This window comes from Staurois parvus, unplaced genomic scaffold (assembly GCF_062004578.1).
Source record: "Staurois parvus isolate SC_StPar_1 unplaced genomic scaffold, SC_StPar_1.0 ptg000334l, whole genome shotgun sequence".
In the NCBI taxonomy this organism is placed as follows: Eukaryota; Metazoa; Chordata; class Amphibia; order Anura; family Ranidae; genus Staurois; species Staurois parvus.
In genome coordinates, this window is record NW_028318130.1 from 2535409 (window position 1) to 2560037 (window position 24629).

Here is a 24629-nt window from a genome sequence, read left to right on the forward strand (position 1 = left end):
GGCCAGCACTCTCTCTGTGTAGGCTCTTTGTAGCCTCTATTTATTTTCGTAGCTGAGTTTTTGAGTTACTATCTCACCATTTTATTTAAACTATATTTACTGGTGAATCGGCTGAAGGTACTGTGGTAGATACTACTGTAGTACTTTAATATACCATGCTATTGGCTCGTTGTAGATCCTAGTCACTATTCTTTAAGGTTTTTTTGTGCTTTTCCCTCCCCCAGCCTGTGACTAGAGCACCCTAATGAGCTCATCCCACTGTTATTCTGCTTTCTCCTCCTATTAGCTTGCTCCTTGTTAGCATATGAGCACGGCACCATAGCTTATTGGCTCCTTGTGCTGCTTTTTATGCACCTGGTCTTAGATTTGCAGTAAAGGGGATTGTAAGAATCTGATCGCAAGTCAAGTTCAGGTGCTTATACTGCTTGTATTTGAAAGAAATCATGTAATGATGTATAAACAAATACAGACCTGACTTACATTGTGTCTTTTGTATCTACCTGGAGTTCAGCTTTAACAACATACTGTATTTAATCTTAAATATTAGTATTTCAAGGATTTATTGTTGGATTTATTGCAAAAAATAAATTTTTACTATTTATTATTTTATTTGAAACTCTGAAATGCTTTAAACAATTATTTTATACTTTTAAATGTTTAATGAAAGAATATTGTCAAAATGTAATATCACATTCCATATCCCAGGGATAGACACCTGGGCACAAGCACACATGTACCTGCAATAGGCTTCATGTGTAAAATGATTTACAGTATTAATAATTTCTAGAGATCATCCCAGCTCTCACGCATGCTAAATTTAACACTTGTACATTTATATACTTATCTTCAGTATATTTACCAAAATGTCCTGTTGTTTACTTCTGCAGGGTTTTTCTCTAGGACTTAATGATGCTCAGCTTTACACTTGGACAGATGGCCTCAGAAGGAAGGACTGGCATGACTATGACAGCATTCAGAAGGATGCACTGCGCTCAGGTAATAAAATGTCTAAGTAGATAAATTTGTGTTGGGTCAATCAATAAATATTAGACTTAGCTGCAAAAAATATTCTCATCAAATATGTTTCATGAGCAGAGGGCAAGGCTTAATTCAAATAAAAGCATGGTGGCATTGAGTTAAAATAAAATAAGAAAAAAGAAAAAACACAGAAAGAATCAAACTTTAAGAAGCAAATGGATTATAATCAAATATAACAATTGAACATTTTAGAAAAATGGTGTAGAGAAAGTACTTTAATAGATAAGTTCAACATTTTAAAAAAAATGCACATGTGCATTTGCTACTTTTTATTTCCATAGGAGTCTGGAAAGCATTGCACCTGTGATCACCAGATCACAGGTGCAATTCCAGGCTCCTGCAGACTGTCAGCATATCCTGAGCAGGCAGTTACTTCAGTCCAAGAAGAATCAATGAACTAAGAGGATCCTCACCAATGCCCTGGTAGGTCACACAAAGGCTGCCGGTACTTGTAGTCTATTCATTCACAGAGATCTGTGAATAAATAACAATGCTATTTTTGGTGGAGCCCAGCATGACCACATTCTTTTCAAACTGTGACAGCTGCCACGGGGAGAAGATCTCTGGCACACTGTCTCAGGAAGTGGGAGAGCTACAGGAGTGGGAAAAATGTTAAGTTTTCCACCCTAAAGATGGGTGGAACATAAAACATGTTCCCGAAGTTGAACTTATTCTTTAAAATTAAAAATTCACATAGAATACTGTATGAAACAATCTAAGCTACAGAGACTTCACATGTGTGAATATTTTATTATATAGAAATGTCACAACAAGCTATAGGATTTTAGATGAAACAAGTGTAAAAGGTAGTTAATTGATGTATACCTTAGTGTGCACTAGTTGTAAGTGCACAAAGCAAACAAAAAAAACCCATCTGTCTATATTACAAATTATGTGATGAATTATGTTATCTTTATGGGAGAATGGAAGGATAGACATGTGTTCAGCAGGAATAAGGGGGAGGTCAACTTTTACCGAAGGTTTATTGATGACCTGTTCCTTATATGGGCAGGAGCAGAGGAAGCCCTAGAAGAATTTTTGTTGGAGTTGAATAATAATAATATAAAATTAGAGTGTCAGTGGAGTAGTGAACATATCAACTTCCTAGATGTTAATATCTTTAGAGAGGGGAATAAACTCTTAACAAAATGTACTTTAAGCTAACTGACCTGAATAGTTATCTGTCTTTGTCGAGTGGTCATCATCCGTTATGGTTAAAAAATTTCCCTAAGGGACAGATAATGAGAGTCAGAAGGAATTGCAGTTTAGAATCTGATTTTTTGAACCAGTCTTAAGTGATGAAAGACAGACTTGTCCAGAAGGGTTACAATAGTGACCAAATACAGAGGACAATCTAGGAAGTAATGGAGGTGCCTAGAGAGGAATGCTTAAGAGAAAAAAACACAAGCAGAACTAATAAAAGCCAAGAGTGGGACTTCATTTCTGATTTCCATGTACAAAACAGGGAGGTTGAGGCTATTTTCAGGAGACACTGTCACATCCGGCGTATAGACAGGGTGTTAGGCCCGGTGCTTCCAGAAAATCCACCTTTTATTTACCGGAGAGCTCCTAATTTTGGGGATAAAGTGGTTAAAAAGATTCTAGACCCACTTAAGAAACAGATGACGTTTTGGGATAAGAAAGGTTTCTTTGCCTGTCAAAAGTTCAAAGCTTGTAAACAGGTAAATGATTGATTAAGGGATATAACCAGCTTCACATATTCAGCAAACAATAAGAAATTTAAAATCTCTGACTTTATTATATGTAACACCACTCATGTGGTATATGCTTTGGAATGTCCTTGTGGGCTAATGTATATAGGTCACACAAAAAGACCCCTTGGCAAAAGAATAGTAGAACACATATATAACATTGGAATAGGATACAAGTACCATAGCGGTTTGCTACATTTTAGACAGTGTCATGAAAGGGATCCTGCTGGTTTAAAATTTTGGGGGGTAGATAGGATCTTGCCTTCGTGGAGGGGCGGTAATATGGTGAGGGATTTATCTAAAAGAGAAATTAAATGGATTTATATGGCAGATACATTAACCCCTAAGGTCCTGAACATTGAATTTGACATCAACTGTTTTATTAGCAACTATTAAATAGATATCAGTACTGAGCTCATAATGTTAGGGGTTTTTTGAAAGTTAAATGCATTGAATGTTATGTGTATGAAGGTTATTATGCATTTTACCAAAATGTTAAATAATGTTCGAGATGTAAAGAGATTGAGTATATACAGATCAAGGGATAAAGTGTGGTTTGATGCACGATTATTCTATGGAGGTCTGCTAATTGAGATCTGTTGAAATTGTTTTTCACATTGGAGATAAGTAGATGCAATATAACGTGTGACCACTAGATGTCTCTGTCTGGATACCAATGTGGTTAATAGAATGGACATTGATGGACAAGGGAGTATAAAGTGTTAAATACTAAAGGAGATCATTTATAAATAAGGGAACATCAATCCGTTTGACCATTCAATCAGAAGAAGTCGTAAGGACCGTTAGGGATGTGGCTAAACGGAGTGAAGGAAGTAACAGTCCATGGATCGACAGGGTGGTGAGATACCGCATGCATTACTGTGATGGCGGAGGTCTGACATCTAACGAATTGGGACTGTGATAAGCGATCATTCTTTTTATGTTTGTGAATGAGTTTTTAATGGGAATGAACAAGCAATACATTTTCGAAATGGGATTGAACTATGTGTGTTGCTTTGTTCCCTTATCTTGAGCTTTTAAAGTTTTAAAGTACTGCTGAGGGGAAGGAAGATTTTGGATGAATCCACCTAAATGGATGATTGAATAAAAGTGCTGTTTGCCCATCAGTAAAATGGCAGGCATTTGCTTGCGGTGAGTGTTGTATCCTGAGGGGACGTGGTTCACTGAGCACAAAGGGTGATTGATATGCTACTCTGATTAAAGGTGGAGAAGTAAAGCTGTGAGCTTTCTTCCCAGAGGAAAACATCTCACTGACTGTTTGGAATTTGTTGCACTTTTCATCATCAATTTGTGGAAAACTATGAACTTTTTAAAGTGATTAATTTTATATTGATTGCTATTCATGACAATTGTTTTTAAACATAAAGTAGTTAGCTCTCAAGCTTGGGTGAATTCACCATTCTTACATAAGCGCTGGGTAATGCATTGGTTGCATGTGTTTTTAGCATATTTTGTTTTATACATGGCCAGTTTACAAGCTTTACCAGCTGATGCCTACAGATGTACTTATCAACCAGGTTTTTTTTCATCTTCAAGTGGTTCTCTGTTTTGTAAAAGCAATCCAAGCAGTTAATTAGCTGCTTGATGGCTTTTATAGGCAGTGGGAGGGGTGCCTCCCTCCACTGTCTCTCCAGGCTCTCTGTCCCACTGGGGAACCCAGAACTGAAGCCAGCAATGCTTCTGGATTACCATAGAGCTGATAGAGGACCGGAGTGTCCCTGATTAGCTCTAATGTATAAGAAACTGGAAGCAATGTGTATTTTGTCACTTCCTGTTTTGGTTCTTTGTTTGCAAGCTCTTACTAGCTTGTACAAACATCAGATCAGACCTTAGTCTGATCTGATGCTGTTAAGGGCAGAGGAGACATCTGGGGTCTGATAGGTCTAATTTTGTCTCAGATGTCACTTGCCTGTTGTCATCACAATAGATATTTACATTTCTTGTGAAAGCAATAAAAATGATTAAAACATGCAGACATAGGACGCGCACGCATATATAGTATAATATAAACCGTTCGCGCCACACGTGAGGTATGAGGTACATTGTAGCGAGAGCAGTAATTCTAGCTCTAGACCTCCTTTGTAATTCTAAACTGGTAACTTGTAATCATTTTTAAAGTGTTGCCTATGGAGATTTAAGTATCGTAGTTTGTACAATAGCATGTATGTAGCGTGACATGTTAGGTATCTATATTATCGGCGTAACATATTTTTTTTTATATGTTACTAGAAAATTGGATTATACATTGTGTTTTCTTGCTTTAAAATTCATTAAAGTGTATTTTTTCCAAAAAGAAATTGCATTTGTAAAACCGCTGTGAAAATAACGTATGATATAAAAAATTGCAATGGCCATGATTTTATTCTCTAGGGCCTCTGCTAAAAAAAGGTATAATCTTTGGGGGGTTCTAAGTAATTTTCTAGAAAAACGTATTGATTTTTACTTGTAAACAAAAGTGTCAGAAAAGGCCTGACTTAAAGTGGTTATAAGGATGGCATTGATAGCAATACTAGTGTGCAATGTGTAATTATCCTTAACAACCAGGTTCAAGTTTACTGTTGTCAGATTAGTAAAATGCTCATTCTGTATTATATATTTAGATTTTTTTTTTTTGGCAACACTGGGTGAAAATGTATGTAGTCTTTATATTGTAATTAAAGTTGTTTGGTGAGATCACCATTGCTCCTTATTGTGAGTATAGTTGGAGTCTTGAAACTTGAAGTTATAAGAGAGAAATTACACGATTTGAGGAAATTGTTCAGTACTATAAGGACATTTTCAACACTCAATTCACAACCAGAAAATAAATAACCAGTTCAAGGATGCAAATTCTATAAATGTAACTGTAGCTGTAGGCAAGTAGCTGGTGGTACTTTCAGTGCTTTTGCGTTGAAAACATATTTCCAAAACAATAGTAATATATCTGGATACTGTGTTGTGATTCTGATTGGTTATGAGTTCCATATTTGCAGCTGTGATCAGCTATGCAGTGCTTTGGTTGCAAACAAATGTATGATGATTGGCTCTGGTTTACTTTCCTGGACTGCTTTATAGACCCAGTTTAAAGTACTCTATCAGTTTATGTGTCTAGTCACAAATGCATTTACCTAATGCATTTAAGATGTTCCTAAACTAAAAGTATTTGCATATCTAAAGTGGATCTTTCAGTAACTTTACTGATCCATGCACACTAGGCTTCTAAAAAAAATGCTAGAACCTCTGGCAGAAAAATCTGCATAAAACAACATACTTCAAAAGAGTTTATGTGCATTTATGGCCATTTGTTTTTATACAGTAAGTGTTTTTTCCAAAACATTCCCCTCTGCTCATTTTTCACTATAATCAATGCACACTTGAAAAACGCCGAAGACTTTTAAACACCACATTTATTCACATCAAGCGTTTTCTCTGCCTGAAAGCTCCTCTCAAATATGCACTTGTGATGTTTTTTTTTTTAGCCTGAAAATGCTCCTCTGCAAATATGCCTGTAAATACCCAAATGGACAAATAGGCTAATACACAGCTGCTTTTACATGCACTGCACCTTTGTAGTAGGTCACAAGGAGATATGTAGTGGGGGTTGATCTGTGCCATTTATGAACACAGACATGAACTGCACAGGTACCTGGTTTGCACGACTGTTTTCTTCTGAACATTTTGGTCCAGGACGTAGATGTTAACCTTAATAGTACCTAGACAAAGATGGCTTCATCAGTTAGGAAAGATTAACAGATGAAGGCATTGTCAAGGGCAATACTATGATCTTTGTGAGAGGTAATTAATACCCATCCATTTTACACTCACATATCACTTGGCATATAACAATATCTATGCTAACTTCTCTTTAAAGAGCAATTATGAAACAAAAATGGGTAAACTGCTAATGCTATCCAGAGTATGTTGCAACTAGGTTTAAATGAAAAGGTCTATTAACAGCTTACACCTTCCACACCCTCCTGGGTCCTGCTGCACTTACCTTACCTGTTGGCAATTAGCTGTCACTGCCCATGCAGTCAGTGCAATGGTCCAGGTATTTGAAAGCCCTGCTCTTATTTCTGATTTTTCTTGCGGTCTATGGGATGGATCAGGGTCATTCTGATTGGTTATGCGCTTGCCCTGATCTGTTATCCCTGAAGCTATAATGCTAATCATAAATGGATCAAATTTCGGCTGATTCAGCAGCAACCAGACAAATTTCAGTCACTGTGTTGGCATGGTGGTTGTGCAGAAGTTGATCTACGAATCCACTTCTGTACAACTGCCCTGTCAGATTTTTGCCACTTAATCAGCACTGCTGGCTATGGTCAGCAGCGCTGATCAGTGTTTTCTCATGGTCAGGAAGTCTCCCTGTTGTAAGACTACAATAGGTCAGTAAGGAGGATTCCTGAATCCTCTTCAAATTTGTAAATAGGGGAAACTGAGTCATTTTTCTGTTTTCGTTCAACCTGCTGGTTAAACAGAAAAAAATCTATGAACTCCCTAAGGAAAGACTGTGAGGAAGAATGGAGTTTTCAAATGCCCAGACCACATTACCAACTCTTTGGACAATGACAGCTAATCATCCATGGAGGTAACTGCACTGGGGACTGGCGGGATGGGGAGGGTGTAGTGTGTTAGTTCACCTTTTCATTTTCTGTGAAAAGGTGAAATTACACTTTAAGTCAGAAAGACCGCTTTATTTACCATCTAGCCAATGTAATCCACTGCAGCAAAATTTCACGTGCTCCTCACATGTAAACTGGTTAAACCTAAATGTGGAAGGCTCTTCTGTGCACATTCTTTTGGGGTGCTTATTAGGATAGATACTTTCATACATAGGATTTTATGAATTTGAAAGCAAGCATTACAATCAAGAAAGCAGCAGGAATTTTCCGATTACCCACCATAGGGAGTGAGATAAACTACTGCACTTTAGCTATGTCTGGAGGAAGATGTTATGTGTGAGCAAGTAGCATGTGCTCTCCATACACTGTGCTCTCCGTACACTGTAGTAAAGAAAGCACTGCAGGTGACCTCTTTTACAATCTTGCATCATGTACAGGAACCCCTGTTGTTAAGCTTTCCATGAACCAAAGAATAAATAAGGATCTCTACAGTGACAATGCTGTTTAATCACTACAGTGAATATTTATATAAAACAAGCCAGCCAAATATTAAACAAGAAACTCTTTTTTGTCCACAATACTATCTATATTTTATATCTAAAAAAAAGTGTATGCATAGAACATATATAAAAGTAGAGAATAAAATACAAATATTTTGAACTTCTGGTAGTTTTTTCATCAATTATCTAGACTAGTATCTCCAGACTCTGAAAGTTGCAAAGTGAACTTTAATAGTCTGAAGGTGAAAACAACATGAATGTGAGTCTATGCTTCTTTTGAAGACCGGCATCCCGCTCTGATTCCTATTTCTTAGACCTTCGTATCAGCCTCTGCAGATAGTGAATAGATAATAGTATGAATCATAATTGAATTCAAAGTTTTAGCTAGCAGCCTTATATTATAATCAATGTTGCCCACTGGGTAGCCACCTTATGTTACCTGTGTGAAGGTGGAATGTGCTGGGAGTACTTAACAGAGTTACAGCTGAAATTTTCTCCTGCATGCTGAATTTACTAGTAAGCATAAGGAGTGCATAAAGAATAATAGCACAGTTTTAGAAATGTTACTAGTAGACCGTATGCTTAAGATAAACACCCCAGCAAAAGTGAAAATTAATCTTTAAAAGGCATACAGGGTGCAAAGCTACCTGCTCAGTACTGCAGTTTGTCATGAAAGCCCTTATGTAATGCACCCATTCACCCCACTCTCTTTTTTGGTAAGCTGGTGACCTGAGAACCCCTTGTTTGGATTTGAGAAAATGATTTTAAAACAAATCAGTGATGCCTCTCACGTAAAGTCTGAAACTTGACATAGTACTTTGAATGGGATTGCTAATACAGTACATAAAGCAAAAAGAATGGATGTTCCACAATGCTGTCCTCAGGAAGTATGCTCCAAGTCTCCAAGTGAACTGGAAAGAAGCTGTTTCGGAAGTGAGAGAGGCTCAAAGTATTTTCAACTATGAGAGTTTGAGAGCTGGAGCCATCTATCCATCCTTCCAGGATCTGTCACTGTTAGACCTCTTACGATAAAGGGTCTGAGTGTTTGGTAAGCTGCTCTATTATTACAAAGTGGCTGGTGCACATTTGAAGTATGAAGAGTGTCTATTCATGATGGACTATTTGAGTTTGATTATTCCTAGACTTTAATCACTTGTACTTAGTATGTTTGTGTGCTGTTTATGGATATATGGTTTTGTTTGACAGTGCAACACTATTTTTGGTCTGACTAATTCCAGATATTTGATACTGATGAATATCAGTGAGTGCTACAGTCAAATTGAACTTTATTATTCTGAAAGTCTATTGTATTTTATTAGTCACTTTCTACAGCATGTTACCCTCACTGTTTGGTGAACTGGGAAGAGCTGCATGAGGGCTGGTTGATGAGGATCACAAAGAATTGTAATTAAAATAAACTCTTACGAAAAAGCGGAAACACAGCTCAGGGACAAATGTCTGTGTACATGAACCCTCAATGTCTTCTCTTCCAGCTGTAAGGGGTGACATTAAAGTGACCTTAATTACATGGCTTAATGTATTGTTTTTTGCATATATTTCTTTATTTAATGCATTTTTTGTGTCATATTTATGGTTCTGGATATATGAATGGCAAAGTTTAACATTCAGTAGTAGATTGCTAAGTTGCAGGGGAGAGGAAAAGGTAATGTAGAAAAGATGTAGCAGAATAAGGCCCCTTTCAAATGGGCAGTTAAATATCAGCTTTTAGCTGCGGTTAGAGGAACTTTTTTTTTATGCAGCTAAATGCAGGCATTGCATCCCTATGGCTCCATTCACGCACTGTGTTTATAAACGTTTTATAACATACTTTTTTTTGCGTTTAGGAAAAATAAAGTTGACAGCATCCAGGAGTAATGTACTGCAGCTATCTGTACATAAACGCAGTTAATCGCAGTACTAATAAAAAAATAAGTAAACAGTTTAAGCAAGAATTTACTACTGCAACTAAACTCAGCCGCATGTAAATGCACATAAACGCAGATAAATGCAATGTACAAACGCAAGTGATCTCTGTGCCACGAGTGTTGGAATTTCAAAATAAAAAAAAATGTATTTACAAGCAGCAGAACAATCGCCCGTGTGAAAGAGGCCTTAGTGTCCTAGCAATCAAGAGAAGAACTACAGCAGTGGGAATGCCAGACAGGTGTTGGTGATAGAGAACTTTATGATCAGATGGACAGATAGGAAAATTGTCTAGAATACAAATGGGTTAATTTACTAAAGGCAAATATACTGTGCTCCAGTGCTTAGTAAATGATGTAAAGCTTCACTTTGCAAAAAATACCCAATCACACGCAAGGAAAATGTAAAAAAAAAACCAAACAAACATTTGTGCTCGCACATGATTGGTTGATAGAAAACAGCAGAGTTTCCCCTTATTTCGGAGCTTCCCCTTATATCTAGAGCAACTGCTTACATGAGCAGACATGTAAGCATTTTGTTAGGACACAAGCTTGTGTTTCTGCACTGCTTTTTTGGGCTAAGTAGCCAGTGAATGGGGAGTTAGGAACACAGTAATATAAATCATTTAGATAACTGAACTAGTTTATGAGCAATTCAGGGCATTTTGGTCTACCAGCACATTGAAATTGTAGTTTTGCTGTAATATTAAATAGGTGCAAGGACACACTGATTTTTCTATTACACTTCATGGTTTTTGGTTATCATGCGAAAACACGAATTTCCACACGTTTATCAGTTATATTCTACAGTATGTGTTTTAATAACACTGTGCAGTGTGCATCATGTACAACATGTGTATTCTTAGAAAAGCTTTTCAATGTATGTGTTCATTGGGGGAAAAGTAGGTATGTCTTGGTTTGATTTACAGGGGATTTGGGGCACCTATCGCAAAGTATGAAAATGTGAACCTAAATCTAAGACACCTTGTAGTCAATGGGGGAGGGGGAATGAATCTTAAAAAAACATTTGCAAGGTATTGTCAAAAAGAGCATGGAGAGCTGGGCACTGATATATACCAATACATAAACATGTTTTCATAAATACCATACTGTGGGGTGAGGGTACTCATTTTTACGCAAGAGTGACGTTGTAAAAACACTAGTCTTAAATTACATGCTTGGGAGATGGCTTTAACAACTTTATTTTTAATTTTTCACATATGTGAAAATAGACATTTTACGCTAGGAAATTACTTAGAATCTCCCAAAATGTATATTTTCTGAAAGCATAGGCCCTGGAGAATACAATGATCGCTCTTTATGTTGCACAATGTATGTGCAGAGCTTCATCAAATGCATATTTTTCAGGAAAAAATACCAAAAAAGGTATTGATCACACCTGATCACCCAAACAGGCACCATAGAGAACAATAGATTTTTTAAGTTTGAGCGTTTTTGGAGCTTCATGCTTCGAGCTTCAAGCTACAAAATGCTCAAATGTGAATGCAGCCTCATGCTGTTTCTGTGATATAGAAGTCCTACAGATAAGGTGAGAGTACCTGTGTTTGTGGTAGAAGGTGAAGGTACACCTTTTCTGCACATTTGCTCCCTCACTTACCCTTTGCACCCTCACTTACCCTTTGCACAAAAAGACATTATCTACTTGGATGAGAGACATTCTATTAATGGATTTTGCACTGTGGGATGTGTGATATAGTTTATATTATTTAGCACTTTCTTTTTGCACAGTGTGTTATATATGTTTTGTATCCTTTTTTTTTCATTTTCAATAGAAATAAAAAACATACAAAGAGAATATGATATTCACTACCACATACACTTTTGGTTGTGTGAAGGTCATCAAAAGCAATATTTCAACAAACCCACAACAGTAAAATCAGTCTGTATATGCAGTTTAGCATTCTTGTTACACTCCCCTTCTTCTACTGTCACCAATCCATCTGCTGATAGAACAGAGCCTTGGGGGTAAGCTGCACATGCTCAGTTTGGTGAGTATTGCTAGAGAGTTTTTTTTTTCTTGGGAGTGTGCATGTGATTAGCACAAGGCCAATCAGCGGTAGCTCCAGAAAGAGTACCTTTTAGGACAATCAGGAGAGAATGAAAATTCCTCCTACAAGCTTTAACCAGTGCTCTGATGGACACCGAAAGAAGTCACAAGACTGTTCCAAATGCTGATGAGAAAAGGTATTTAGAAGTTCATATTTACTAAAATAATTGCACTTCCAAGTTCTGTGTACTGTGGGAAACCAGATAGTAAATGCAGGGTTCGGGGTTTAGTAACACTTTAAAAGGCTCTTTAGGTTACAAGTTTATGGTTTCTGAACTCCACTTTCCATAGGTATGTCTGGAAGATATTCCTGTAGATGCTATGCCTAAAAAAGTGTTGTGATAGCTGAAAACTAATAGCAGAGATCATTGTGGTTCTCATAGTCCTCTGGAGCCTGTAAAAGGTCCCATATAAACATTGCTCTGGATCAGTGGTAAAACAACCAAAAACCAAGAGAGTAAAGGGATTATCCTTAAATGAACTGTGGAACAAAGGGGGAAAGAGTGGGGAGAGAAAGAGAGAGAAGGGGGCATGAAATGGATGTTTGTGACTAGTAGCGCTGACAACTCAGACAGTGCGATTAGGCCTCAATGGTCAGTGCAGTTGGTGCACAGACATAGACCAACATAATAGAGATTTATCCTTGGAAACCAATAACTGCCCTTTATTCCTGGGAACAGGTGAATTTGGTCCAGTAGAAATAGGATGTATGGAAACTCTCCTACTTGCGAATGGAATAACTGCCTCCATCTGCTTTGTTTCATAGGCTGATGGAGAGGAGGGGGGGGGGATGAGGGGCTGAGGCATCTGCTTCCAGAACAGTGAGATGCATGCTTTAGTTGTGTTCAGTTGATGGACACGTATAGAGCGTTTGTACCTTTTTAGCAACATTGGAGTCAGGTGGAGCAGAAGGGTCACAGTGTTCTCATGTAGTTGGACATCCATTAATTTGAATATCCAGTGTCTGACCTGTTCCCAGGGATCTTGCACCCGCAGGGCCAAATTATGTGTAAAACAATTCCCTCCTCCTCTTCCCAACACCAGCACAATGGGGAGCTTTGGGGGAATAATTTATGCAAGATTGTGGAACCCTATACCATTGCAAGTGTATAGTATGTTGTAGCCAGATTGCACTAAAATATTTTATTATATATAAGGCATGCACTGTTTTATTTTGATTTTATTTTTGCTTGTGTTAAGTTATATAGTGAGTCACTACAATCCATGTTTTTTTTTGTTTGCATTATATTTAGTGAATTATTCATAGCAAAGGAGTGCTGCACTAATTGATTGGTAATTTTATTTTTTGTGTGAATCACAAGATAGTGTTAGGAACTCTCATGCTGTTTTTTCTGTTATTTAGGAATGCTTACAGCATCAAAGGGGCTTTTTTTTATGTTATTTAGTAAAACAGTTTTATTCACTAAGTATATTATATGCAACTACTTCATAATATTTCTATGATCCATCAATTACATGTGAGTTAAAGTAAAAATTGGTGAAATGGCACCTATAAGATATTATTTATTTTTAATTGATACTACTTAAAATAAATTATGAGAAGCAGTATGTTCAAAGCATTAAGGGCACTGTGAACAGTTTAAAAATGTTAGCATTTCTTTTTCTTGAAATAAATATTAAAGTGATACTAATACCTTGCATTGAGGTAAAAAAAAAAGTTTTCTATTTCTCTGTCCTCCCCCTTCCCTGTGTGAAGGGGAATAGAGGGGGTAATATATTCAGTGCGGTGCATGGCTTCATCTCTTTTCCCCTCTCTTCCTCTTGACACAGGAACTTGAACGATGCTGTCAATCAAATGCAATGAGGAGGAAGTGGGGAGCAGGGCCAAATCCCACTATGTATCTATGGAGCGTGGCTCCGTAGCAGGGGCGGACTGACCATTTGGAAACTTGGCCACTGCCCGAGGGCCTGGGGTCAGTAGGGGGCCCCATTAGATGCCCCTGGTACCTTTTTCATAGGCTTTTTTGAGTTTGGGCAAGGACACAGGGGCCCCATGATCCCCTATTGCCCAGGGGCCCAATGAGTTGTCAGTCCGCCCCTGCTTCGTAGACACAAAGCTTGGGAGCGAGCAGACACCATGTGCTCCCATAGCAAATAGCTTGGACACATAAAGAATAAGAGGAGCCAAGATCATTGGTGGGGGACCTGAGGAGGATCAGAGCCGTAATACCACACTGCACAAAGCAGGTGAGTGTAACATGTTTGTTATTTTAATTTAAAAAAATTACTAACATTTTAAGAAATTATATTTGCAAAATGTATTTATTACAGTGTACTTTAACTTTTACTGGTCTTAATTAGTAACACCCCAACACACAGAGACATCCCAGTCTCCATTAAGCAAAATAAGGCTTGTATTTTCTATGAAATAATTTTTTACTTTATAAAGTTAAAAAAATAAAAAAAAGCTAGCATGTATAAACTGCAGGCAATCACAGGAACCTGAACATACCTGCAGCAGCTTAATTGCTTCTTGCATGTCAGAAAGCCTGCTGTAAAAGGGAAATGTTATGAGACCTTCAGATGGTGATTAAAGTTTCCGTTCATTCCTGCCTATCACATTTCTTTTGGCTCATCACTGTGATGAGCTGTCTTACTGGCCAACAGAAATGTGTGAAAGATGGACGAGGTCAGTCAAGCTCTATCATGACAAGAAAGAAAGCTTTGCTGGTCCAGATCAACCCAGCATTGAGATCTGCAGGAAGCAATTTAAACTACTACAGGTACTGTATGTGCAGGCATCTCAAGGTGCACCTTATACTTGCTTTTTTTTTTATAACATAAAAAAGTCACTTAAAAATTTATTTTTCTTTAACCAGAATTTTTTGTGAATTTGTGAACTCTTTCTTGGTTCTGGTTGAAAATGAGCTTTAGGTGCACAAAGAAATCTGGTAAAGGTAACTACTGATGATTCCTTTTCTGGTCATAATACTAACAACTTTGCATTAAAGAACAGGAAGCACTGCTTATGTACAAACCTAATTAACATTAATAGACTGTAGACCACATTATTGTAATTATATTCTATGTAACACATAGTTTGGAAATCCCTACTCTTTTTACTCTTACTATTACTAAATTTACAAGGCAAAGCGACAGGTTTGTTTTAAAGCGCAACTCTGGGAAAATTTAAAATGATCCCTTTCAGTGCCCGTACTGCAAGGGTAAGAGCACCTTGTATCTAGGGGAGAGGAGAAACACTTTTACTTAACTGATCCTTCACTCCCCCAGTAGACAGTACTCCACTACTCCCTGGAGATGGACTGTCCCTCAGTGTCAGCATGTCCAACACAGGGCTATGAACACTGCTTTGCTATGAACACTGGCTTGATGATGTCAGGACCCTAAACTGTTATGGGCGTGGGAAGAAGGCACTATAGGGACTTAAATAGCAGCAAGGAGGTGGAGGATGGGAGAAGTAAATCTAATTTTGTTGTTCACCTAGACCTATATGAGCAATTAACGCTTGAAGTGTGAGTGCAGCCCACTATTTTTTTAGTTGCCTGGAGTTGGGCTTTAATGTCTCCCCAGGAGTGCATACTTTTCCTTCACTCTCCAACTGTTTCAAATATGAAAAGAGCTGAGTTGGAACACAAGGAAATAAAATATTGTGTGTATCACACGTGTTCTACAGCTTATAATTGTGATACTGACTCAGTATCCATGTGTATGCATATTATATACTGTGCTTTTTTTGAGATTTTAGCTGTTATTTGACTTGCAACCTTTAGTTTTCTTTATATGTTTGCTTAATTCTTTATCATTTAGTCCTGTACTATTTCCCCAGAACCCTGTTCGATAGACAAAATGTCAATTGTATCTCTGGTAAAATCAAATTCCCAAGACAGAATCATTGTAATCTGCTTTCTACCATTCCACCAAAGGCAAGCTTTCTATCTGTTTTCGAAGGATTAGGCCCGTCACTGCTAATTAAAGTCACATCAGTTTTATTACCTGCAGCCTTGCGATTGCAAAGCTTATATTTTAAATTAAAGAAATTCAATGCAACATAAATAATGATAAAATAGCAGTGTGCTGAACAATGTTTATGTATTTTTACAATACTTGGATGCAAGCTATCAGTTTGATATTGTTACCATCTTACATTTTTTTAGTAAAAACAACTGGAAATAAAATGGCACACAGTTATATGTTAATGGCCTTTCTGGGATAGTAGAATACAGAGCAATAAAGGAGATTATTAATTGACCTTCTGTGGAAATAATCTTTTTTCAGTGCCCATCAGATGACCAGGTATTTGTTCTCATGATCTTTCCTAAAATGTAATTTTGTATTTGGGGGTGGGGGGTGGGGCGCTTGTAAGCAGCAGACCAAGATGAATAAATATTGGGTCAGCTCAGTACCATCCAAGTGTGTTAGTAACCTTTCAGCTGGGTGCACCTACACTCCTTTTACTGTAGCCCCTGTAGTCATGTCAGTGCCAGATGCACCACTTAGGAATCCTGGAACCCACCGGCAGACCAGCCAATAGATCAGACCTGTTAGTCAGTCATAGTGATCACTCAGCCTGAGCACATGGGAAGTGCTTTACTTGAGGTGTGCACCCACTTCATCTGTTCACTATGAATCATTGCTGCATCCACCAGGTGAGAATTAATTTCAGAACCCCTTCCAAGTCCAGACTAAGAACTTCCCTCCTGCTCTTATCTTGTAATCTTCCTGAAACAATATACTGCCCCAATATAAGCTCCATGTGGCAGCCTTCACATCCCTTCTTCCAGTTGTTACCATTACCTTGCTTACAGAGACATAATAGTGACTTTATTGAGATCACCCACAAGAACAATTATTGTCTTTGTTTTTATAAAACGAGTTCTTATGCCACCTTAAATGAACCTTGAAGAGGAACTTCAGTCCATTTACACTGTTTCAAATAAAAACCTTTTTATTATCCTTAGGAAGTTAACTATGTAAGTAGGCATTTGAATTACTATAATGTGCAGTGTAACAATGTATATTTGTGATCTCCAGAGCTCATACTTCACTCATGCCAGTGTCCATACCAAGTAAGAGCAAATTAAATCAGTGCCGCTTATTTCCTGGAATTTTCTTTTTGGCTACTGTGCATGCACATACAATTCTCGTGCATGCGCAGTAACGACGCTGCATGGGAACCCAGTTGTTTACAAGTCACCATAGCAATGGCATCTCTCTCCTCCTCCTGTGCCAAAATTATTCAATCCATATAAGTGACTTATCATGGCACAAAACATAAATATTTGTACAAACTACAAACTACAATTCATATATTATTTATCCTTGTGACCCAATTTCTGCACATTGATCACGTAGTTGCCTAAATTAAATCAGTGCCAATAATTGTGCATATAAGTGTAAAGTCATAACATTTCATACATTGAATTTTCAAATCAACCACAAGCAAAACTAATCAATAAGAGCAAAAAATATAAAAATGTGTAAACAGTTCACAGTTCATGCGCTGCCTATTAGATGATTCCAAACTCATCTACCAAGCTCTTCCCAGAGATAAAAGGTGCTCTTGGTGTCTCTAAGAATCAATCTAAAAGTGCTCTAGTGCTCAGTGCCAATCTTCATGACCAGCCCCTTACCGAAAACAGTTGATCTCTAGCCAAAGAGATCAAGAAGCACTTTGGTTGTTACACAGCAAATGGCTCCACTGACTGAGACCAGAGATTTAGTCTTCACAGGAATATTTCACAGCTGCCACTCAGATGTCATCCACAGCCATATAGCATCAAAGAGCACACAGAGGAAGCTTCATAGTGCAATACAATCGAGTACCATTTATTAAAAGTCAAATACACTTACAGAGTAGAACTCAAGTGTGTAAAAGCATATAGCACTGCTATGGGACCCGTCCACAGGCGTGATGCTTATCCCAGGTGGACCAAGAATCGCTAGATATGTGATACTTATCTATAAACATCAGTTGAGTCTTGGGGACCCTCATACTTCACCCTATTGATATCACTTTTACCTCCCTTTGTGGGAGGATTTGGAAGCTTAATGTTGCACTTCTCTGAACCTCCATGCACCCCCTTGGTTCCTGTCTTAATTAAAATCTCAATCCCTGAGCCCTTTCATGCAACACAGTTTGACTTTATATCTCCATAGCTACTTTTACATTTTCAGAGAGCCCTCAATTTCCACCTGGCTTGGCATCACCTAGCATCTTGGCTGCTGGAGCTCTAACAAATTTCTGTACAGCTATTTCTTTATTACTGTCACTGATTTTATAGTTGGACTCAGCTCAAAAAAAAAAAATCTCTCACATGGGAATTTTCTAGTGGAGGCAAATCAAATTTTGGTCCTCTACTTGATAGCTAATAGGACTCTCACAAACATATATTCTATCATGCACCCCTCTCCTATTTTTTTCTCTGTTAATTACTCCCAGATTAATCACATGGTCATGCACACTGTTCACTCTTATGCTTGTAAGTGAAAAAAACAACCTGAAGTGCACTAAAACCAAGTTGGTTTGGCCAACTGTAGTTTCTTGTGCCTTTAACAGGACTTTGGTTGAAGTGGCCCTTAAAGTTCCTACACACAGTTACTTAGTACCTTACAAATTCTCCACTCTTCTTATTCAGAATAGTATGTTAGAGGCTGTCATGCTATTGGAAATGTGTGGCATATCTGGAGGACCTACCCAATGTTGAGTAGATTCTGCACCAAAGTGTTTAAACTTTTGCAACCCTTATGCCACCATGCGTAGAGATCCCTGGCTTGTGCTTCTACATTCACCCCTCCCATCCCACTAACTCTTAATTTAAATAAAACCACATATGTGTTTTAATTCCCACTCATTATTGGGAAGCTCACCAGTATACATTTGGTCAGGTAGACCAAGAAAGATTGCAGCCATAACTGACCGAAGAATTGTTCGGGATACAAAGGGAAACCCATAGGTAACCACAAGAAAAATACAGGCTGCTCTGGAAAAAGACAGTGTGGTTGTTTTGAAGGAGCACAATATGATGGCACTTGAACAAAAATGAGCTGCATGGTTGAGGTGCCAGAAAGAAGCCTTTACTGCATCAATGACACAAAAAGGCCTGGTTAGGCATGTCAAGGTATTGTCAGGCATATTGTAACTGATACTGTATATGATATTTGGAGCATTGATGTTTGCCAAAGTACAAAGCATGTTATTGATACAACAGATCAGAATAATATATCTACCCTGTGGATCTAATATAGTGTCAATAAGGGAGTAAGCAAGCGTAGATGAGACATTTCACACTCCCAATTTTTTATCAGCAGAGGCCAAAACAATATGTGGGAAGTTTTGGAAGTTACATTTAAGTAGCTTGTCTTTGGCAAAATAGGTTTAGTAAAAAAGCAGATCGCGTGAAGTCGGAGTTAAGTCCTTTACTGTTCAGTGAGGCAATTTTAATATTTATAATTATTGTGAGTGAGCTGACAGCTGAGGAAGATCCTTAAAGGGATAGTAGGAGGACATGGTGGTATCATGGCAGATATAGGCAAAAAGTTGGAACCAGAGAGAGTGAGGGTTGGCGAGAGCATGTAAAATGAACATTGAAGGTGGTTCACCAAAACAAAAACATGAACCCCAAAAAAACAATCCAAAGTAAAAAAAGGACTGGAAATAAGTCCAGTAAACATGGACAGCATTGAGTGCTAAAGTATTAGGGGAAAAACTTTTTCCAGTGGTGGAGCGAAAGAGTAGAAAAAGAATATGAGCTACTTCCATTACTAGAATGCTCTTGAGTGGGAGGCCTACAGAAGTGGCTACATGGAAGATCCATCCTCAGAATCATGGTAACAGAGCTTTAGGACCAGTCATTGTTAAGCCTCCAAGTTCTGGGTTGTTCATAGATTGGAGAAGAATGCACCATTCTTTAAGTTATTTAAAGCTAGCTGCGGGCGAGTGGACAGATAGTGATTTCCCTTGGTATGTAATCAGCAACTTTGTGGGGAAGCCCCATTTGTATATAATTTTGTGGTTGATAAGAGCTTTCAAAGCAGTAATCAATTTCTTCCTGAGTTGCATAGTGACCTGCGATAAGTCAGTAAACAGTGAGCTTCAGGCAAATTTTCCAGTAAGTTGTGGATTTTTCCTGGCCACAGGCATGGCTTTACCTTTATTGTGATAATAATGAATTCTAGCTAATATGTTTCATTGTACTTCAGCTGGGAGAAAAGAAGGCTTCAGGAGTCGATGTGCTATATCAATAATTCATTTAAAATCTTTGGTGTCAGGGACACGTTTTACCAAAAGCTGTCTCAGAAAAAGGTAAGATTTGCTGAAATGACTGATTCTGGGATGCCTCGGAATTTTATGTTATTACATCATGATCTATCTTCTAGATCTGTGAGTTTAGATTGTAAAACACAAATCTCAACATGCTGGTCAGAATGTGCATCGACAAGATCATTGTGAGCTTTCTACACATTCGACATTCTAGATTCAATGTGGGTAACTCTGCTGAAGCTCATTCACAGAAGAATTCACCTTGGAGATCAGTTTGACCATGTCCACATGCAGAGAGTCTCTCAGAACTATAAGCAAATCCTTAAGGTCAGATACAGAGACTGGCTGTGCAGAGGCAGGAAATTGCTCTAATGAAGGTTGCTGCTTGAAAGGGAGAAAGTGTGTGTCTGAGCCAATGTGAATCTCCCCATTTAGGCTTTTTAGCTTTCAAAGGACTGCAAGTAGGGGACTGTCAGGTGAAGATAACTCACCTTGAGAGGCAGAGGTAAGGCAGATTGCAGTGTCCAAGGAAGAGGAGCAGGAGCGGTCATCATAGGGGAAGGCACAGTCTGGCTGGGTAGAGAGCCGCTCGCCACTGGTGCCATCTTGGATTTCTCAGTCCATAGTAGAAGGGAAGAAATCTGTAAGTTTTTGAGTTGGATGTCTCAGGTTTCCCCTTTTTGGCATAGTGGGGGGATTCAGGAGGCTGAGTGGGCACTGATGGAGGTAGAAGAGGCACTCCCAGGTTTCTGTGTTGCCGCTAAGCAGGCCACCAATCCCGAGGTCTGTTAGAGCACAGCTGTCCTGGACTCTGGCTAGCCACGCTCCCCTATTTTTTTTAGTAATTGAAACCTTCTTTTCATTGTAAGCTCTAGGATTTTCCATGAAAGTCCATAGATATTTATATCTAATGACTGATTATTATTGCTTAGGGTGACATGTACCAATGCTAAAACAATTTAAAAAATACAGCTGAGCAAGGTATGGGTCATAAGGTGCAGAGACTATCACTGCACGGAACAGTGTGACCCCTTCCAGTTCAGTCTCTGATATTCCCTCATATTCATTAGCAGGCACATTTTTAAAACAAGTAACAATGACTGAACACAGGGCAAGAAAGAGGGTGGACATATAAACACCCCATAGCATTCTTGCTTTCTGGCAAATAATACTAATAAAGTTTTTTTTATTACTTTTGAATTTTTTGAAAAATTTCTGTTGAGAAATAATTACACCACTTTTCTTAAATGGTAGCACCCCTTCATTACTTCCAATTAATGCTAATGAAAAAACTAGGCTTATGAATATTATGAATTGTGGATAATGCACACGGTAACACAGATTTACAAGTATGCATCCATGCATAATAATTGTAATTTCAGAGTGTGTGTGCATTAAAATAGATACTTTAGTTCTCCTTTGAATATATTATATACCCCAATTTAGTTATCCAGGTTCCTTGATTCCCAGTATATCTGTTTAATCTAGAATTCTGTGCACTATAGTAAATAGAAACAAAATTAAAACAGAGACCACATTGCATGTTAAATGCAATAACACTGTATTCTTGCTATAATTATATATACATATTGTGTTTGCATTATTCTTTCTCTGCTCTTTGGTATGATTACCCACTGAGCTGGAAAAAAACAAGAGAGTTTATACATGATGCAGATTGTATTCCACTGGGAACAGGGTTGAGACGAAAATCAACACAGATCGCAAATCCCTATTGTTTTGTTTTCTGTTTGTTAGGGGACCACATTTCCCAAAAGTGAAAAAAAAACTTCATAAGCTATAATGGCAAAATGTTATCTTAATTAATTCTGTTCAATGCATGTTTCAGAAAATAGATTGACAAATCTTGCTAATTAATTTTTGAACTGAAATTGATGCATTTGACCAATAGATAGAGCTCTTTTCCTAATGTGGTTTAAAAACATTAATTAAAGGTCATGTGTACCATGCTAATTAAGAATTAAAAAGCATTTCTTAATTATTATAACAACGAATTTACATACAATGAATGTGCTAGATTCGATATCCTAAGTAGCTGTGGGAAAATATGGGTGAGAGTGGCTTAGTTTTGAGGGGTTTTTTTTATAATAGTAGCCAATAAATGGTAGTCCTGCCCAATAAAGCTGACAGCAGCATTACAGGTCTGATTGGCCATCTGCAATACTTAAGTTAATTTTCCAGCTGTGCCAATAAGTGCTATATATACTGATTCCATAATTAAGTGTCAACGGTAGGGTTAGTCTCCTAAACATATGTTCATTATCCTAAATAAGGCTTGTTTCCAAGAGAACATCTAAAGACAAATTTCAAGTACTTTCAAAGGATTCTGTTTCGGCAGTCTTTTAATCTCAGCAGCAACATCAAGGTGCCAGATATTTACCAGATAGGTTTTGAAAAATAAAAAAGAAGCACATTGATAGGGGCATCAGGACAGATTTAGGTACACATGCTAGTATTATGTAAAATACTGTACACGTGTGTAATGTACATGTTATGTGTCTGGAGTTTAGTGTTAACTTTGACCTGAGTATAACATCTCTGCAGTTACGTTCATATTTTCTGATATATTTGTTTATGAAATATTCTTAAAGGAAAAGTTAAGGTTTCTTAAAAATTATAATCACGTAGGTGGATGCAGTATCTGTCCCCTGTTGCTTCTAAGACTGAGAACTGAGTAATCAAAGTCCACTGATTGTTCAGTTCTCAGTCTTCAATGAGCAGAGAGCTGGTGACTGTCAATCACCAGCTCTCTGTTCTGCCCCTCCAGCACTCACTGGAGCGCTAGGTTGTGGAGCGGATGGGAGCGGCTGGCTCAGGCTCTCATCGGCTTGCTGAGATGCTGAGCCAGCTGCTGTTCCAGGCATCTGGGTGGATTCTGACTGTAAAGTCAGGATTCATCCAGAGCCTGGACTGGCTGCATGACATCAGCCTTCTGAAAGCTTTAACCCGCTGTTGGCTAAAACTGGGTCAAAGAAGTGCAGAACGAACTGCACTCTTGTGTTCCACAGGAGAAGTAGGGCCAAAAAAGCTTTGGCCCTACTGCTCCTTTAAACTTGGGTGCAGTTTTTTTTTACACACAAGCAGAATGTCTTGTGATATCCATGCTTATCTGTTATGTCTGTGTCAAGGTCCTACCTTTCCTCAGGGCTTGTGCTGCTCCATGAACTGGCATCCATCTTAGATGTCTGCAAAGCATTGTGGGATTCTTTATGCTTTCAGCCTCTGTGGCTCCTCCCCCAGGAGGTGGCGGCTTATCACATATACTGTAAGTCTGCTGTTTGTAGCTGTCCATTGCATTCGTGTCCTGTCTGTTGCACAGCAGCAAGCTCCTGTTTAGTTCACATTGCTCTCCTGGATACCGACTCGGCTTTTGCAAGACTCCTTCCTGGCTTCTGATCCCGGCTCTGGCGACCATCCTTCCTGGCTTCTGACCCCGGCTCTGGCGACCATCCTTCCTGGCTTCTGACCCCGGCTCTGGCGACCATCCTTCCTGGCTTCTGTCCTACCAAGTCATCCGTTGTTGCTGTTAGTCTTGCATAGACTCTGTCTTGTTTTTGTACAATAAACCTACCTTTAATTGCACCTCCTTGTGTGTCTGGCTCCTCGCTCCCTGACAGTCTGCAATATTCTGCCCTGACTTGGTACCCATTATGTACTTATACAGGTGTAGAACCTTTACTAATGGTGGAAATATCTTCCTGAAACCTGTCTATATCATTGAACTTTTCTGTTGTTCCATTGCCTTGATGCTGTACACCAGGAAAAGGCAAGGCAATAGACATGGGACTTTCAACTACTGTCATCCTATCATTTAGCACAAGACGTTATTATACATGTTTATATACGCATTCCACCAGTGAGGCTTGGAACAAATATTTTCTGAGTTTATAGAGTTTTAGTTCTTCTTATAGAACATCATAATGTAAAATGAATCTGCTATTCAGCTGTCTATTTATTCAGGATTTCTAGGATATCTGTTTAAAACTTTTTACTCTTACACTTGATTTTATATACGTACAGCAACATACAAAGCCAATCACAACTTTTCTCCAAGCTATATCACCAATTTTGTCTCATGCTATCTGACAAACTGACCTTTCCACTCATCCCAAGAACACCTCTCTAGCTCCATTTTCTCCCATCCTCCAGGACATCCCCAGAGCTTCTTCCATCCTCTGGAACTCTCTATCTCAACCTGTCTGGCTTTCTCCTTCGCTGTCCACCTTTAGACAATCCTTGAAAACACATCTCTTCAGGGAAGCCTATCCCACTGCCATCTAACCACTGACTTTTTAATTCTTCCATCAGCTCATCCCTCACAGCTGTTACCTTCTGTTCCACTTGCCCCTCCTGATTAGACTAAAGCAACAACATTTTAATGTAGTAAAATTGATCTAGGAATCATTTGTTGTTTTCTTTTTTTAAATTTCTGAGTTAACTTAGAAAAGCTAAATGCAAGTATGAATTTAGCTTACATCTACAACTTTCATCAAAGTAATAGCTG

The 24629-nt window shown here is 38.3% G+C and overlaps 1 protein-coding gene across 1 annotated transcript in view; it reads left to right on the forward strand.

Annotated features, from left to right (window-relative positions):
* Positions 1 to 24629, forward strand: part of GALNTL6 (polypeptide N-acetylgalactosaminyltransferase like 6) — a 1522699-nt gene that overhangs the window by 325961 nt on the left and 1172109 nt on the right. The window contains exon 2 of the mRNA XM_089684035.1: positions 888 to 996. Within this exon, the coding sequence (XP_089540161.1) occupies positions 888 to 996 (109 nt within the window). The remainder of the gene's footprint in view (positions 1 to 887; positions 997 to 24629) is intronic.